Below are 19534 nucleotides of genomic sequence, written 5' to 3'. Positions count from 1 at the left end.
GAACTTGGTTTATTAAGTACAGCATAAACCAAGGGTTAAGCACAAAATAAACACGGCCCTCTGGGCAAAACAGTAAACTAAAACAAAATGGTAGCTCTGGGTACAGTCCTTATAGTAGCATGGTTAGCACAACCCACGGTTCAGGCATAAACCACAGCACAAAACCATTTCTCCGGAGTATTCCTCTCCAGACCCAGAACACACAGACTGCCTCTCGAGTCCAGCCATTTAAACCCAGTCCATGTGGACTTCTCCATCATGTGACTGATCACATGACTGACATCACACAGGTCCTGTCAGGACACGGTGGTGCCAGCTCTGCAGGTGGAGATAAGGTGGACCTTCTCCTACCCACACTATGAATGTCCACATAAAACTAGCCCATTTATGCAACTTTAGCTTAAGCCTCACCCCACTTTAGTGTGATGGAGGAAAATACTTTGGTTTTATATCACTGACGCCATTAAGCATAGTGACACATATCTCCCCTCCAGTACTTGTCACCACGTTGAAACATGATGGACAAAGGAGCCTTCAGTGGTGCTGGTTCTGAGTTTCTGCTCTACGTATGCACACATAAATTATACAAAAACATACATACTTGGAAAAAAAAAAACATATAAAAGCAAATGTTCAGCTCAAGATAATTTAAGATGTAGAAAACATTAAAACTATGAGCGAGCGTTAGAAGAAATAAAAAGATTTGTTCCAGTTTCTCCAGTTGAATGAAGTTTCCGTTCCCTTTAATTAAAATGTAAATACCTCAGAAAGGTGGAAATCCCAGTAGTCAGCCCATCACCAATTAGCCATTTAATGCTCATCCTATTGATATACCACGCGCATTTCAGATAAGGGGAACCCCCTTAAGTACGTCAGGTCTAAGGCGCCTCACAATTCTGTGCTTCGTGTCATTTGCTTGTGAGAAAGTCACGAAAGTTGGAGAAGTCAAGCAGTGAAACTGTCAGACATGTATGATAAATTAAACAAGTGCATAATGAGAGACATATTTTTGCAGCCCATTGGGACCAATTAAATTGGCATCATTAGCTTGATACTGGTGAATCACATTGACAGTTTTGAACACTCATGTCCATTTACAAAGCAAAGGCTGACAAACAAAACATAGAAATGTCCTTTACCAGAGCAGCATCACTCTCCATCAAATCATCAATCCTCCTTGGATGGAGAGATCTGCCGTCTAAGTTCTGACCTTGGGACATCATCACAATAAAGGTCATCGTTAACGAAGATACGGAAAATCGGAAACCATTTTCCATACACCCATCAGATGCTTAGAATATGGCAGCCATGTGGAATTGATATTCCATGTGGATTTCCTGCAGATAAAGATTTTTTATTTCTCTTGCCGCTGCAGTTAGAGGTTGAAGTAGTAAAATAGGTCCTTGATCTGGAGGAACGGCTCTGAATTTAGGTTCTGGCCCGCTGATTTACTCATCCTCTTCCACAATCTGGGAACTACTGAGGTGTACTGTCCACCATTACCTTTCCTTAAATTTCGTTAAATGGGTTATCTGGGTTTTGGCTTCAAGTCTGCAGCCATTCTACATGACGGCATGGCGTGCGTTGTCAGAATTCTCCCAGGCAAGTGCGGTCACATAGGCGATTTGCATACTTCCGGTCACATTCCGACTAGACATGTCCGACCTCACTCAATTCACTTGTATTGAGTGAGACGACTCACGTCTAGTCGGCACATGACTGAATGCAAATCCCATGCGGTCACACTCATCCGCCTGCTCCTGGCACCGGCATCGAAGAATCCTGACAGCGCACCTGATGCACTCAGTGAGGATTCACAAGTCTGCGGTTACCTAGAGTGATAGAATTCTTAAAGCCCAAGCCTGGGCAACCCCTTTAAAGAACCACTCCAGTGTTTGTTTTTTTATTGCCACCCTCTATTAGCCATCTGTAATATTTCTATCGTGAATACATTAAATACTTACCCATTGCCATTTCCAGCGCTGCTCCATTCCTCTCCTGCATGGGTGTCAGCCCACTGACCAACTAGCTAAGAGGTCCATGTTTAAAAAAATACATAACCCCCTCCCTAAAAAAAGAAAAACATTAATGTGCTAACCTGTAAATCACCCGACTTTTTCCATGTATTAAATGTATACATGGAATTCCATGTATTCCATGTATTAATTTAAAAATAACATCTAAAGAAAAATGGTGCCCAATATAATGAATACATAGAAAGTAACAGCAGTTATACGTGTTTCATTGTTCTAATATTTCACATACAGTATCTTAAGCCATTTTGTTTTGTTTCTTTTGAGGTCTGTGCTGTTGCTCAGAAATCAGTAAATTACCGTACGCTGGACGCGTATGCCATGTCTTTCTCCATTCAGTCTCCTTGCACTGCCTCATAATTCCTTTCTGGGTAGAGGACTTATGAAAGACAAACTGCACTTAATTTCTCAATATTAGAAAAAAAAATAATGAAAAGAGGAAAAATCATAATTTTTAAGGTCGTTGTCTGGGTCACAGAACGTTATTACTTAAGAGACTGAAATTATCCACGATAAACAAGGGCAAGAACACTGGAGAAATCCATGAAAGTTCATTGTGGCTTAGATCAGGAAAATGAGTTCTGATTATGAAATTGTATGAAAATGGTGCAATGAAAAATGTTGCGTTGACCTTGGCATCCAACCAGAAACATGATTGCAAGGGCAAAAATATAAGAATAAAATAAGTAATGAATAAACGCACAAAATATACTGTATATACATAGACATACTGTATATACACGGTGCCGTACTTTTTTATTTTAACAATCATCTGCCATCTTACTTTTGACACTTTACTGGGTTTTCGCTCTAGCTGGTTTTTCTTCCTCTAACCATTGTATCCCAGCATAGATATACAGTATGACCACTGCAGTCAGTGATTGCCTGCAGCTGATCAGGGGTCACATGTCTCCGTTGGGAGTGACGTCCTTGCAGGAGCAGGTAGTAGACTGGTAGGAGATCTGGAATCAGTGGAACCAGAGAGGTGTGGCCGATTTTAGGTTGACCTCTTAGTTTTTTAACCATTTGTCCACTCTACATTGTGTATACATGGGCAGCACGGTGGCTCAGTGGTTAGCATTGCAGCGCTGGAGTCCTGGGTTTGAATCCCACCAAGGACAACATCTGCAAGGAGTTTGTATGTTCTCCCCGTGTTTGTGTGGGTTTCCTCCGGGCACTCCGGTTTCCTCCCACATTCCAGAGACATACTGATAGGGAATTTAGATTGTGAGCCCCATCGGGGACGATAACATGTGCAAACTGTAAAGCGCTGCGGAATATGTTAGCGCTATATAAAGATTATTATACCTGACTTTTCTTCACAAATATTCAGTTTGCCTCCCAGTACTTTAATCTGAAAGTAGAGATGCCCCGTCCTGTACTCCTCCTGGCCTCCAGTCCTCCAGAAATTGTAGTAATTAGTGATGAGCGAGTATACTCGGTGCTCGAGTTTTCCCGAGCATGCTCGGGTGTCCTCAGAGTATTTTGGCGTGCTCGGAGATTTAGTTTTCGCCGTCTCAGCTGCATGATTTGCGATGGCTAGACAGCTTGAATACATGTGTGGAATGCCTGTTTGTTAGGGAATTCCCACATGTATTCAAGCTGTCTAGCAGTCGCAAATCATGCAGCTGAGACGGCGAAAACTAAATCTCCGAGCACGCCAAAATACTCTGAGGACACCCGAGCATGCCCGGGAGCAACGAGTATGCTCGCTCATCACTAGTAGTAATATGTTACATATACAGTATTATTACATCCTTTTGCTTTCTTTCTTCAGCTTAAGAAAACCAACGTGATACTTTTTTTGCAACTCAGCCCCAAGGTATAAGCACGAGTTACAAGGAAGCGGGGAATGTTCTTAGTGTAGTGTAATAAAGTCGTGCTGTGATCCTGTGAACTCGGATAATTGCAGAGAAGAGTCTCCACATGTCCCATACATCATGAAAATATACAGATTATTCCACTACAGTATGGGAAATTGCCCTACATATCAGATTTAAGGTCAAGGCTGCAGATGTTTACACTAAACATGGAACTTAAAGGCAATGGGGAAATTTAAGTATTTTCCTCTCCCTGATTCACTGGTTCCTTCAAACCCTTAGTTACTCTATAAAAAAAAATTGTCTCTTGTATTAATCAGCCTTGAATATGCAAGAAATACTCAACAGATAATGGATACCCTTGGTTATGCCCAGCGCAGGACTTACAGGAGTTATAGCTCGTTCCAAGTCCCCTGTATGACTAGAGTTGTAGTGAGCATGTGCGACCTACATGCAGTGAATGGATAAAAACAACGAAAAAGACCAAGGAAATGTCCAAATTTTATTTATTGATAATTATCATATATATGTTAATAAAATATGTATAAAATAGAATATGGGGGCCAATGCCATGAAAGGCACTACCGGGGACCGAAATTTATGATAATACAAGGATATATATACACAGGTACAGTATATAAAAAAATAATTCAAATTAATAAATATAAATATATAGAGTGACCATGTTATAATATACTCCCAAATTGGTATTAATAAAGTGCATAATATAAAAAATGCATAATATAGTGCAGCAAAAAGGTGGTACAACAAAATATATAAAAAATCATGTATATAAAAATGAATAAATAGTGCAGCAATGCATATAATAGTGCAGCAAAAAAGATTGTGCAGCAAAATATATATAAAGTTATATACATAAAATTAAATGGATAGTGCAACAACGAATATAAAACATAAAAGAGCAATCTGTAGCTCTAATGCACAATAGTAGCGTGACACAGTGAGAAACATAACAAAATCAAAAAAGTGAGAATATACCCTCAATGCTGCGAGCTGTACCTCTATACTGCTGGGGTCCCCGGGATGTGCCTGCCCCGATGCGCGTTTCGGCGTACCTTCGTCAAGGGGCTGGCACATCCCCCGCGCGTCGGCGAAGGCACATCCCGGGGACCCCTGCAGTATAGAGGTACAGCACGCAGCATTGAGGGTATATTCTCACTTTTTTGATTTTGTTATGTTTCTCACTGTGTGTCACGCTACTATTGTGCATTAGAGATACAGATTGCTCTTTTATGTTTTATATTCGTTGTTGCACTATCCATTTAATTTTATAAATATAACTTTATATATATTTTGCTGCACAATCTTTTTTGCTGCACTATTATATGCATTGCTGCACTATTTATTCATTTTTATATACATGATTTTTTATATATTTTGTTGTACCACCTTTTTGCTGCACTATATTATGCATTTTTTATATTATGCACTTTATCAATACCAATTTGGGAGTATATTATAACATGGTCACTCTATATATTTATATTTATTAATTTGAATTATTTTTTTATATACTGTACCTGTGTATATATATCCTTGTATTATCATAAATTTCGGTCCCCGGTAGTGCCTTTCATGGCATTGGCCCCCATATTCTATTTTATACATATTTTATTAACTTATATACGGTATATGATAATTATCAATAAATAAAATTTGGACATTTCCTTGGTGTTTTTCGTTGTTTTTATCTTATTTTACTGAGTGTCCTTTTTAGTCCATGTGTGCCTATTTATACTGATCTAACATCTTGGTATTGCACTTTTTCCTTGAGTATATTTTAATGCAGTGAATGGAGCAGTGGTCGCACATGCTCATTGACGCTTCATTCACCCATTCATTGAGGGTAGCTTAGGACCATCGTTCTTCTGATTGGTAAGGGTTTGATGCAGTCAGATCCCCGTAAATCATAAATTTATTGTCAACTATTTTGTGGAAAGGTTATACATTTACGGTTTTATAGGGTATTTTTTTTAAATATATATATTATTTTCTTTTACTCCTGTTCTAGCTGTAAGAACAAGTTCAAAATTACTTGGCTTTAGTGATGTGCCTATCTTAACACCGTTGTGGTCTTGGTTGCCATGATGGGTGATGCCCCGTCCATCTGTAAGAGTGATGGACTGTGCTGCTGTGTTCCTTCCCATGAAGACACCACTCACATCAATATTCTGCAATGTGAATAGTGTCATGCGTTTCTGTGTATCTAGTGCGTAATGTGATATGGCGCAGGATGAGTACTACAGTATAATATGCAGAGTGTGTATATAGTAGAAGGATAAGGACAATAGGCTTAGTACAGAATGCTACCACTTGGGTTGGTTCTTTGGTGAGCTCAGTCATGGATGCAAAACAGAGGCTACATCGTGTTTTAAAGGGAATTTTCCCACGAACAAAAGTTGATTTTAATCAATAGATCTTGGAATAATAATAAGTTCCGCAATTGGATGTGTTTAAATAAAATGTTCCTGTGCTGAGATAATCTTATAAATGTGTCCCTGCTGTGTACTGTGTAATGGCTGTGTCTGACAGTACAGGGACATGGTCTGATCATACCACAGCTCCTGGGCAGCTTTTCCCTGCCTGTTTTGAAACAATATTTTACTTCAAAGAATCATTTGCGATCCCATGCTGTAATGTCTGTATAGCTTTTTTTCTCTCCCCCCCCTTGGCAAGGAGATGTGGCGTGATCAGACCATGTTCCTGTACGGTCAGACACAGCCATTACACAGTACACAGCAGGGACACATTTATAAGATTATCTCAGCACAGGAACATTTTATTTAAACACATCCAATTGTGGAAACTATTATTATTCCAAGATCTATTAATTAAAATCAACTTTTGTTTGGTGGAAAACCCCTTTAACCATTAGTGGAATTGTGCTCATCAGGCGCAGACGCTCTTAATTTATGTGGATGTCCTTTGTTACCGGTACCTACTCAGCCTACATGCACTCCTTTATTTTAATTTTGTTTTTTTCTTTCTCATGTCTACCATTGCAGAGGATGGATCCTGAGATCCAGATCAGTGAAATCCAGGAACCAGGGCACCAGACGTTCTCCTTTTGGTAACTTTAATAGTACAGGAAAATCACAGAGTTTCATCATTGTAGGGCCTTTATCAAGCCATAAACAAAGAGGGATATGCATTGCTTGATAAAGGCCCTGAATGGCCGAAACGTTGAGATTTTTCTGTGCTGATAAATTTACCAAAAGGAGGACGTCTGGTGCCCTGGTTCCCGGAATTCTCTGTATTGCTACAACATTGTGCAGGGATGCACCAGGTTTATACGGAGTGGTGCACGGGACTCTTCTATTGCAAGCACCTGAGGTCCACATCCTCATTAAGTTTCTTGCTGTAGGTTATCTGCTGCAGCTCTCCTAGTCCTTTTAATACTGGGCTTTGTATAACCTTGCGCACACCACCTGATTGACAGCTTTCTGCCTACACTGTGCATAGGCAGAAAACTGACTCAACGGTTTCCGATGGGGATAGCCAATACCGTATATCGAAAACTGTATAGTATAAGCTAATCCATGAGAAGACCTGCAGAGCTGCAGCAGATAAACAGTATTTTATCAAAATACTGTACAGTAATAACCCTGTTCATTCTTCACAAGATGACCTGAATCTGTGGACACCCCATTTTTTTGATGCTCTCAGATTCGTTCTTTGGTTGAGCCATTTTAACAAATGTGATGGACAACGCAAATAATCATGTATACGTTGAGATTATGCATAGCGTACACCCCGGATTTAAGGAGCGATTATTAATTTAAAGCACATTTATTCAGAGCGGCCTAAGGCGACGAAGAAAGTAAATACAATTTTCATCAGAGGAGGCTGATGTAAGGTTTAATGCTTAACAGCTGTCATTTCGCTGTGAGACGATCGCTGTTTTTTGACCAGACGCCTTATAATTCCTTTGGTTTTTATGTAGATTAACATCAGCTAACAGCATCCACAATGGAAACAAACACTATAAGCGCCACCCAGCAAATCGAAAATATGCCGGATATCATATATTTATATATCTATGTTACCTATTTTGCTTACTTTTTACTAGAGAAAAAAGATATACTGTTGCTTCCTGGAAACTGTCAGCAAGTTGCTGTTAACAACCAACTGAGTTAGTCATTATTACCACATGAACATCCAATGCTCTTATCATGTATCGATGAGCTAATCTGGATGAGCTAATCTGGATGAGCTAATCTGGATGTTCAGGTGTTTGTGAGTTTCAGAATCTTTATGGGCTGAGCTGCAGTACCAGACAAAGCCATACACATAGATGGCACTGTGCTGTGTACTGCTTATTCTATAATAACATACTGTTACATGCTGAGTACTCCTCACTCAACACTCATAGCAAGTATGAAACCTCGTGGCATTGACCAACATCGTGCTTTAAAGAGTGCCCGTAGTTTCAGTGCTCTCCTGTCTCTATGTACATATTAGCAACATGGAGCAGTACTGAGCAGTATAGTTGTGAATCCAGCACTTGGGTGAGATAAACACTTACTAAAAAGTAGGATAATGGAGTAAGTGAGTAAGTAGTACAGGGCAGTGTACCTGCGAATCCAGCATTTGGGTGAGCTAAAAACTAAAAGCAGCATAATTACGTATATTAAACAGAACAGAGCAGTGTAGCTGTGAATCATCCAGCACTTGACTGAGATAAACACTTACTAAAAAGCAGCATAATTGACTACATAATACAGCTGAACAGAGCAGTGTAACTGTGAATCATCCAGCACTCGACTGAGATAAACACTCACTAAAAAGCAATGTAATTGAGTACATAGTACAGCAGAACAGAGCACTGTAACTGTGAATCTAGCTCTCGGGAGTGAATCGAAAGCAGTAACATAGGTTTTTGTGTCTGTGTCTCTTTCTTCCATTCTGCTCCTGCACCCACTTCTCTCTGTATTCCAGTACATGGTTTTTTTTCTTTGACCATGATAGATTTTAGTTGTATTCAAAGTGTCTAATGTAGGGCAGAGTGTAGTGGTAAGAAAGTGGCTGATAAGTGGAGAAAGCAGCACATTTCTCTGATAATACAAAGGTTCTTATATTCACTTATGCTATTAAGATTGTTAAAATAACAGTGTCCATTAAAGAGTCATGTATAAAATAAGCGTCCCTATAAATTAACCTGCAGTAGCTGGATGATTATGACATTCATTAATCAGGCTGGCAATTAATACCCCTTCGTCCACTTTTGCCTGTGCACATTAGGGGTCCTAAAGGGCAGATATATTGACAGATCATTATTTTATTCATGAACCCACTGATGTTATTATGGATAGTAATTCAGTGGTGGGTGAACACACAGATCTCGTCTCTTCTTTCCTGTTGTAATTCATTAAGGACTTTATTAAAAAAAAAAAGCCCATAAAACCATTTATCTTCCCATTTTTTCAATGCTTTAGAGATGACAGGAGAGTAATGACTAATCATAAAATTGTGACACCTAATTCTGGGCTGAGCAAATATAAAATGGATTAATTAGGATTGCTCGTCTATCGGCAGCGAGCTGATAAAACATTTAGGAGCGTCGCTCCATTAACATATTGTAAATGTATTATTTACAACTGCTCAAAGCTTTTTCTTTCTAGAAGGAGGTTTTTGATTTTTTTTTTTTTTTTTTCCCGAGCAGTCATCAAAATACAATATTAACCAATTTGTTACTTAATTATGCTTTTACAGTTTTAGGTTTCCTTTTGACATTTCCTAAAACTTTTATTTTTAAGACCAATTACTGAACTGGAAACAAAAGCAGCATGTTTTTTTTTTTTTTCATTGTTGTTTAATTATTGCATCATAATGTCTCTGTGTTAAGGATGTAATTTGTAAGTTACTTCGACATCATAAAGGAATGTTCAGAGCTTTTTGATGAGGATCCGACCCAGAGCAAAATCTCAACATCTACATCAAAAATGTTTTCAAATACGCCTTTGATTACACTTCGCATCCATTTCACTAGAAAATCCACTTTCTAGTGCGTTTCTTGAGCGTTTTTTTTTCCGATGAGGTTTTATAAATTTCGCCATGCCAAAAGAAAGTGATGTGTGTCTTCTTCGAGGCAGGTTGCTTAAGGCTGAGTTCACACGTGGCGTTTTTTTCGCGTTTCCGCGGCGGTTTTAACCGAGCGATTTTGCCGCGAAAACGCGAAAAATAAGCATCCCATGCATTCCTATGGGATTCCGCAATGCTGTGCTAATGCTGCGGTTTTTACCGCGGCGGAATCGCTTCGCGGTAAAAACCGCAGCATGCTCATTATTTTGCGGAATCGCGGTGATCCCGCACCCATAGGAATGCATTGTTCCGCTTACTTCCCGCATGTGGCTGTGCACACCATGCGGAATGTAAGCAGAACAATTGCGGATGGTATCCACGGTCCGGAGGAGAGGAGACTGTCCTCCAGGCTTTGGGTACCATATCCCTGTAAAAAATAGAATTTAAAATAAAAAATATTGTTATTCTTACCTTCCGGCGTCCCGCGCAGCCTTCCCGCTTCTCTCCACGCTCTCGTTCCCATTAATCCTTTGCGAAAATGCCCGCGATGACGTCCGTTCTCGCGGGATCGCGAAGTCTCGCGGTCATTCGCGCGACGTCATCGCGAATGACTGCGAGACGTCGCGATCCCGCGAGAACGGACGCCATCGCGTGTATTTTCGCAAAGGATTACTGGGAACGGCTGCGCAGGATGCCGGAAGGTAAGAATAACACCATTTTTAATTTTTTTTTTACATTCTATCTTTTACTATTGATGCTGCATAGGCGGCCTCAGTAGTAAAAAGTTGGTCACACTTGTCAAACACTATGTTTGATGAGTGTGACCAACCTGTCAATCAGTTCTCCAAGCGATGCTACAGATCGCTTGGAGAACGCTAGCATTTTGCAAGCTAATTACGCTTGCAAAACGCTAGTTTTTCCGCGGGAAAATCGCGGGAATTTAAAATGCGATTTTCCCGCGGAATGGAATTCCGGAATTCTCGCGGTAATTTCCGCGAGAGTTCCGGTACGTGTGCACTTAGCCTAAGAAATTGGCTCCAAACTTGACACTAAAGTCGTGTTCATACAATTAGGGATGAGCGAATAGTGAAATACTCGGACTCGCTGTACTCGTCACGAGTAGCTCCTAATACTTGGGTACTTGTAACGAGTAGCGAGTCCAACGTAAGTCTATGGGAAATGCGAGTAATGGGCTGTGTGTGTGCTGGGCTGTGCGGGGACTGTGCTGGGACTGTGCTGGGCTGTGCGGGACTGTGCGGGGACTGTGCTGGGCTGTGCGGGACTGTGCGGGGACTGTGCGGGGACTGTGCTGGGCTGTGTGGGACTGTGCGGGGACTGTGCTGGGCTGTGCGGGACTGTGCGGGGACTGTGCGGGGACTGTGCTGGGCTGTGCAGGACTGTGCAGGGACTGTGCTGGGCTCTGCGGGACTGTGCGGGGACTGTGCTGGGCTGTGCAGGACTGTGCGGGGACTGTGCTGGGCTCTGCGGGACTGTGCGGGGACTGTGCTGGGCTGTGCAGGACTGTGCGGGGACTGTGCTGGGCTCTGCGGGACTGTGCGGGGACTGTGATGGGCTGTGCCGGGCTGTGCGGGGCTGTGGTGACTGTGCTGGGCTGTGCGGGACTGTGCGGGACTGTGCTGGGCTGTGCGGGACTGTGCGGGGACTGTGCTGGGCTGTGGTGACTGTGCGGGGCTGTGGTGACTGTGCTGGGCTGTGCGGGACTGTGCGGGGACTGTGCGGGGACTGTGCTGGGCTGTGCGTGGATTGTGCAGGGCTGTGTGGGGACTGTGATGGGCTGTGCGGGAACTGTGTGGTGATTGTGCTGGGCTGTGCGGGGACTGTGCGGGAGTGTGCGGGGACTGTGCAGGACAGTGCGGGACTGTGTGGGACTGGGCTGGACTGTGCTTGCCTGTGCTGGGCTGTGCGGGGATTGTGCAGGGCTGTGCGGGGACTGTGCTGGGCTGTGCGGGGACTGTGCTGGGCTGTGCGGGGACTGTGCTGGGCTGTGCGAGACTGTGCGGGGACTGTGCTGGGCTGTGTGGGGACGGTGCAGTGACTGTGCCGGGCTGTGCGGGGACTGTGCGGGCTGTGCCAAATATTGCGAGGCGAGTGGTGAAATTTACTCGCCAGGATTCGAATACCGCGAGTACCGTATTACTCGCCGAGTACCGAATCCTAACGAGTATACTCGCTCATCCCTACACACAATGGGTTTTTCGCTGCGTCAAAAATGCATCACTTTACAGTTTCAGCAAAGTAGAAGGGATTTATAGAAATCTCTCTTTTTTTTTTTTTTTACTCAGTGTAAACTGACCTTACCTACGGTGGGTGTTTCAAATCCGCAACTTGAAAATTTCTCTGGTAGATACGTTGAGTTTATGTGCAGATTTAGAAAATCTGCGTTTAAAAAAAAACGCATGTAATTGGCAGATGACTATCAAAAAAAGGTTTGACAGAGCCAAATATCAGGACGTATCAAAAAGGAATCGGTTTTATTTAAAGCATGACATCCCAGAAATACAAAAAAAAAACTGCAGTGTCAAAAACGCATGTAAAGAAAAAAAAAAAAACGCTGTAAAAACCGCAATGGAAAAAATGCAAGTAACCCGGTTTACATAAGAAATTCTACAACATTAAAAACTCACCAAATATGTACTGTGGGAACGTAGCCTAAGTCAAAAGTCTGCATAAAATCAGCCTATGAAAAAAAATTTTTTTCCTAAACATTTGCAAAAACACAGAAGGCATCATGAAGCGGATAAGTGGATGGATTCCTCCTGAAACACTTGTCAGATTTTTTCGTTTCTAATAAACTTATCTTATGATTACTCTTACTGAGTCAGAAACGGGATCCAAAACTGGATCTTCTGCTGCTTTTGGTGGGGCCAGTCCAACCTTGGATATAATATACCAGTGCAGGTCAAATGTATTACTCTGGAGACCAGCATGTATAAGAATATGAGCAGACCATCAGTTAAAGCTGCAGGTTGGACACTGTTTACTTATGCAGCATCAAACCCGCAGCGTCCAGATGTTGCAGCATAGTGGATGGGATTTGAAGTATTCCCATGTTCACTATGCGTGCACTCACGCCCGCGGCTCACCAGGGGAGACGGACATGCGGAACGTCTTTCCAGACTGCAGCATGTCAATTTTTCTTGTGGAGAAGCGAGCCTCGGCAAGAGAAATGTAATATTTAACAGGAGTTAAAATAGAACTCTTTTAAAGATAAGTGTGGAGCAAAAAGGGCACAAAATTTCAGGAAAAGAACATCTCACCAACCATTAAGCATGGGAGTGGATCAATCATGCTTTGGGGTTGTGTTGCAGCCAGTGGCACAGGGAACATTTCATGGGTAGAGGGAAGAATGGATTCAATGAAATTTCAACAAATTCTTGATGCAAACATAACACCATCTGTAAAAAAGCTGACGGTGAAAAGAGGATGGCTTCTACAAATGGTTAATGATCCTAAACACACATCAAAATCCACAGTAGACGACCTCAAAAAGCGCAAGATGAAGATATTACAATGGCCCTCACAGTCCTCTGATCTGAACATCATTGAAAATCTGTGTCTAGACCTCAAAATAGCAGCAAAAACAAGACGACCCAGGAGCCTCACAGAACTGGAAGAATTTTCCAAGGAAGAATGGATGAAAATCTCTCATTCAAGAATTGAAAGGCTACAAAAAACGTTTACAAGCTGTGGTACTTTGAAAAGGGAGTGCTACTAGGTACTAAACATGCAAGGTGCCCAAACTTTTGCATGGACCAGTTTCCCCTTTGCTATTTTTTAAAATGTAAAAAACTACAATTTTTTTTTGCCTAAAATACAAAGGAAATGTATCATATTTAACAGTAGGCCTTTACAAATCATTTCAACTTCAACTTGCTTAACTGTTCATAATAACAGTAATTTTGAACAGGGGTGCCCAAACTTTTTACATGCCAATGTATGTTGGGATCTCTATTTGAGCAGGGAAAAGCCACGTATAGAAGAACAAACATTTTGCCATTTCTCAGTCCTGCACAAACTCTCCGTTGTAGTAACTTGGAGATTCATGGCCAGTCTGACTGTTTTGTAATTTTTCTGGCATGTGAAAATGGAATGAAACCGAAGTAAGTTCACAGTTTCCCATGAGCTCTAATATGAATCAGGTTGGCAGTCTCTAGGGTTGTTCCGCTAAGACAATATTCTACTTACCTACCGTTGAAAGCCCAAAACAGGAATATTTAAACCCAATCCTCTAGACTTCTCAAAACAATAAGGAAAACCCCCAAAATAGCCACTGTTCGGGGGCTTACATACATCCCACCCTTTTCATTGTCTTGTCAAACTGGGAACAGTTGGTAAGTATGCAATTTCCTTCCATATTCCCTACTAGTACAATTAAAGGGAATCTGTCAACAAATTTTTGATATGCAACTTGAGGGCAGCGCAAGGTAGGGACTGAGACCCTGATTGCAGTGATGTGCCACTTACTAGGCTGTGTGCTGCTATTTCAATACAATCGGTGTTTTATCATCAGGAGATTCTCACTACCTGCCTAGCGCACCCGTGCATCCTGGTGCAACCACGCCCCCATCACTGATTAGCAGCTTACAGTCAATATACAGTGGTGTGGTGTGGGCAGAGTCAGCTTTCTGAGCTCTGCCACATCTAAAAACTCTGGCTTTATTGTAACTGTTGAACCCAGTAAGCTAAGTGATACATCACTGGAATCAGGGTCTCTTTCCCTGTATTATGCTGTTTTCAGATGAGGTTCAAAATAGATGATGACAGATTCCCTTTAAAGTCACAATCCCCTTTCTTAGATCCACAATCTACTTTGTGTTAGGCATTATTCTACATTTTTAAAGGGCTTCAGATGCCGGATCATTTGATTTCCGGGACTGCTCGGCTTCAAGAAGGGACAGCATTTCTCACATTTTTATACAGTATCGTTATGTTTCAATTAAATGTTACCTTTATTTTGTGAAATAATAAAATTGTCCCTAGAGTGCGGAATATTCGCGCGGTATATTCCAGTAACAACATAACATCGCAGCCATTTCTCCAAAACTAATAACATATATTTTTCATTAATATAAAAATCCATAGATTTTCTGTATTGATGCATTTGCCGGTAATGTACAAGACCGGTAAGATGCGAGTTGCTCATAATTACACATAATACATTTCCCACCACTTGACACTTTAATAACAACAATTAAAGGAAACTGAATTAAAATGGATGGTTTGCGGTAGTGGATTACAAATTTTTACTTTCCTGCTTCTATATTCAGTTTGCTGCTATTGCTCGTTCTTAAAGGGGTTGTCGACCATTGGGGAACATTTTTTTAAAATCTTAAAATACATGTATTTGGGGGTAAAAGTAATATTTGCATTTGGGTTTTTATTAAAAATTTTGCACAGTTTGCCTTCTATAGCCGCTGTGATGCACTGGCTATTGATGGCTGCAGAATAGCTTACCGTAACTGAGAATTCATCAGTGAGCCTATACTGTCACTGAGGGAAGAGTTTGTAACTCCTTGTCTTGCAACGCAATTCTCGGACTGGCCATCAGCCCTCCCCTCCCGAGCTTGGCAGGCTGTATTTCTATGCAGCTGCCATGTTCAGGTCGGTAGAGCCACCGGCTAGTCCAAGCATTGTGTTGCAATCCTCGTCCGAGTCATATGGCCGTCTGAATGTTCTCAAAGGATAAGTCATGAAAATATATATATATATACATATATATATCAGCATGGTCCGACACCAGACACCCCCATTGAACAGCACAGCTCCGTTCGCTGTGACGCGGCCACTCCCGAGTGCTGTAGCTCAGCTTCAATTGAACTGAAAAGAAACTGATCTGCAAAATCCAAGAATGGACACTTGGATGTAGCCACAATGTTTCGCCTCTGTACACAATATATGGCCGAGCTCATAACATCATCTGATTTATGGAGGTGTCCGACCCCTGCCGACCTGATACTAATGACCTAGTATGTGGATAGGTCGTCGATATATTGGTCCTTGAGTAAACATTTGCGGCTCCAATTTTATGGGTCTTCCGGATTAGCTCGGAGATTTTGCCAAACTTTAGAGGTAAAAATAATTTGTGCCATTGACTTTCATTAAAAATGTTGCACCGTATCGCTTTTACAGGCTTTTCGTTTCCCTGCACATTCAACTTTGATGTGGTCAGTGGCCATAAATCAACTGGTGCAGAAGGTACAAAATTAATGAAACCCAGTAGCAAAAATAATTTTATAGTCCCAATTACATGCATTTAAGTAAAAAAAAAAGTCTACTAAGGTGGACAAGTGACTCCTCTAATGATGAATACCGCCGTTTATTTACAAACATTCATCACATTCCGCAGGGCGGGACGATGGCGTGACGTTCAGAGCAGGAAGATCAGCGCCGCCATCAACACCAAACATAAAATACTCAAGAAAGTAGTAGCTGCACTTACTCATTCTTGTGCACATTCAATTGCAGTTCTCCCTCTTTAGATCTCACCAGGATTTTCAGCGCTGACGGATGACCCTTGAAGAAGGCAAAAAGGTAATTAAGATCCAGGTAATGAGCTAAGCAGATAGAATGTACAATCTCATCCCCGGCTATGAAGCTGCAGGCACAGATCTCTCTCCGGAGATAGATTCACTTTTTATAGATTCCTACCTAAAATGCAAAATAAATGCAATTACCAGGAGAGTAAAGAAATGAAAAGGAATGAAATGAAAAGGAAGTCACCACGTCAAACATGGAAGAAGTGTGTAGGGCTCCTTCCCATTCATGTAAAGGGGTGGGACCAACCTTTACCAGATCCGCTATCTCCCAGGGCCCAATGGTGACCACATGATTAACTTTATTGTACAAACGCCTTTGGCCATTACTCAACACATCTACTAGCAATAAAATGGTCATAGTCATCGGGTGCCAAATGGCAACCTATGAGGTTACATTATTTCAACAGTATATATAGATAATGAAACATGTATTGTAAGTCCACGGCAAGAAAGGTGAAGGAGGGAGACCTGGATGCACTCTACACCCTGGATACACACAGAGCTCACATCTAACCTGTATTACAGAGAGAGACGCTCTGTCGTGTATAAAATCTGAAACTTGAATCAGGCTGCAAACTGCATATCATGGGGTCTGAAATGAATGAATCAATAAAGATTGCAGACTTAAACTTCGGGCAATTTTATTAACTAAAGGGAACCGCTACTATGCGTCCTTTTTTCCATGTCAAAGCTGTCTATAGTCTTTAAAGAGAACCTGTCAACAGAATGTTGTAATGTAAAGACTGTAAAGACATGACTGGAATTGCTCAGTAATACGGATTACATTGATACCTTTGGAGAAGAAATCCGCTTTGTCGTTCTTCTGTAATCATTATTTGAAGTTTTCAGCTAATTAGATTTCGGTGCACAGGGGCCGGACAGTGCACTGGGTCTTCTCCCTGTTTGTGATTCCCCGCCACTTTGCTGCCCCCCTGTCTGTGAATGCCTGACCTCCTCTGTTTAACATCAGCTATGACCTGTCGTTCACATACCGGAAGCAGCGGAGGGGCCCGGAGAATCACAGACAGGGAGGAGAAGACCCAGTGCACTGTCCGGCCCCTGTGCACCGAAATCTAATTAGCAGAAAACTTCAAATGATGATTAAAGAAGAACCACAAAGCCGATTTCTTCACCAAAGGTATCAATGTAATCAGTATTACAGCGCCATTACAGCCATGTCTTTACAATTATATTACAAAATCGTGCTGACAGGTTAACTTTAAAGAGCCACCTCCCCTGAGGAGTCCTGCAATTAGGATAACTTGTCCAAGATAACGATCCCTCGCTTCTTTGTGCCCTGTTCCCAAGGCTGAAAAGTCTCTCCCTATAAAGTCTCTCCCTATACACACACATATAAGGACAGATGCACAACGTTATATTATACTTTGCGTTTCTATCCCTCACTGTTTGTATGAACTCTGCTTGCTGACAATGAATGAAAACACTCTTAATTATAAAGGCAATATCATCCCCCATGTCACAATAGTGTGTCATGACACCCTCTGACAATGTCCAATCAGTCCAATCAATGCTGACATTGGCAGACTGCGCAGTTACAGACTATTGTGACGAGAGGAATCATAACACCCAATAGCTAAATCATACATTTCCAGGAGGAACAATGGATCCCAATGATATTGTAAGTTCAGGTCACTGTTGGGCCGGAACTTGCAGCTATAGTAGAGATGCAAAGATCTGTTTGTGTAATCTTAGGCTATATTCACACGTTGCATTTTTGCTGTTTATTTTATGCTTTTTCATGCGAATTTTAGGCTATGTGCCCACGTATGCAGAAAATTTCTGCTTTAGAAACGGACTCCTTCCCAGAAAACGCACGTTTTATTTCGGCGTGTTTTTTGCGCGTTTTGCTCAAAAAATGCGCATTTTTGATGCGTTTTTTCCCGCGCGTCTTCTGGACTCATAGGAAATAGCTAAAAACGCAGACTTTTCCACAAAATTATTGAGCATGCTGCGTTTTTAACCACTAAGCGTTTCCTATGCGGAAAAAAAACGCATCCATTGGCACAAAAAGGGCAAATGCATTAAAATGAATGGAATGCTTATTTTAAGCGTTTTTGAAGCGGTTTGACCCGGGAAAACGCTTCAAAAACGCTTAAAAAATGCTTACGTGGGCACACAGCCTAAAGCTGCATTTTACATTACCAGCAAAAGCTATGAGATTTCAGAAATCTCATGTACACACATTGATTTTTTTTTTTTTTCCTGATTTGGAAAACTGCTGCATTTATGCAAACTGCAGACTGTCACTTCTTTCAGTATTTGCAGGCTTTTTTCATCCATAGGAAACAATGGCTAAGTGCAAAAAATGCAGAAAGAAACACATAAAAAAACCTCAGGTGTCGGGTTTTGCTTCATTTTTGGTGCAAAACAAACAAGCTGCAAAAAAAAAAAAAAAAGAAAAACACAGTTAAACCTACTTTTTGCAAGCAGCTTCTTTGAGCAGGTTTTGCCTGCAGAAAAAAAAACGCATCAAAAATGCAACGTGTGAACATAACCTTGTGGTGCCGTCAAATACTGATATTTGATATTTTACTGATATTTTCCATAAAAGAAGTTATTTAAAATGTTGGCATCTTTTAACCCTTATGACTTACCTTTTTTACTATCATTGGGCATATCACTACCCCCTAGAAATAGCAATTCTCTTCGGTTTTCCCCATCTGTTAGCAGCCATTCAGCTGTTCTCTTTCCTGCACACTGAAGGTGGAAGTGTTATTTCCTGGCAAGACTTCATAAACCAATAGGAAATTCCTATTATCATTCTTCGTCATTATTGGCCATATACACTGACGGTCTGCTTCCTATTAGTTTATTGCCACTTCTTGGAAAATATCCAGCAATAAAAAAAAAATTCAAAGAATTCTGCTGCGTCCTTCAGAACAAATACGAGTCCCAGCCCAAGGCCTGACAGCTATTAGAAAGTCATTTAAAACTAATGTGTCAAAATTCTACAGCAAATACTAAACAAAACTACGGAGGAAAAGCAGCAAAAGAACAGGAGAAAATAAATGATACAAGATAGAAAACATCTCAAAATTGACCCATAAAATATTACAGAGCC

General features: G+C 41.3%; 1 protein-coding gene across 1 annotated transcript in view; it reads right to left on the bottom strand.

The window, feature by feature from the left end:
• ADAM12 (ADAM metallopeptidase domain 12) overlaps positions 1-19534 on the bottom strand; it is a 771113-nt gene that overhangs the window by 590190 nt on the left and 161389 nt on the right. Inside the window, exon 3 of the mRNA XM_073552776.1 lies at positions 16356-16429. Within this exon, the coding sequence (XP_073408877.1) occupies positions 16356-16429 (74 nt within the window). The remainder of the gene's footprint in view (positions 1-16355; positions 16430-19534) is intronic.

The sequence above is a fragment of the Dendrobates tinctorius genome, unplaced genomic scaffold (genome assembly GCF_039654945.1).
Source record: "Dendrobates tinctorius isolate UK_male_01 unplaced genomic scaffold, ASM3965494v1 ptg000196l, whole genome shotgun sequence".
NCBI classification, from domain to species: domain Eukaryota; kingdom Metazoa; phylum Chordata; class Amphibia; order Anura; family Dendrobatidae; genus Dendrobates; species Dendrobates tinctorius.
This window is presented reverse-complemented; position numbering and strand designations above follow the sequence as displayed.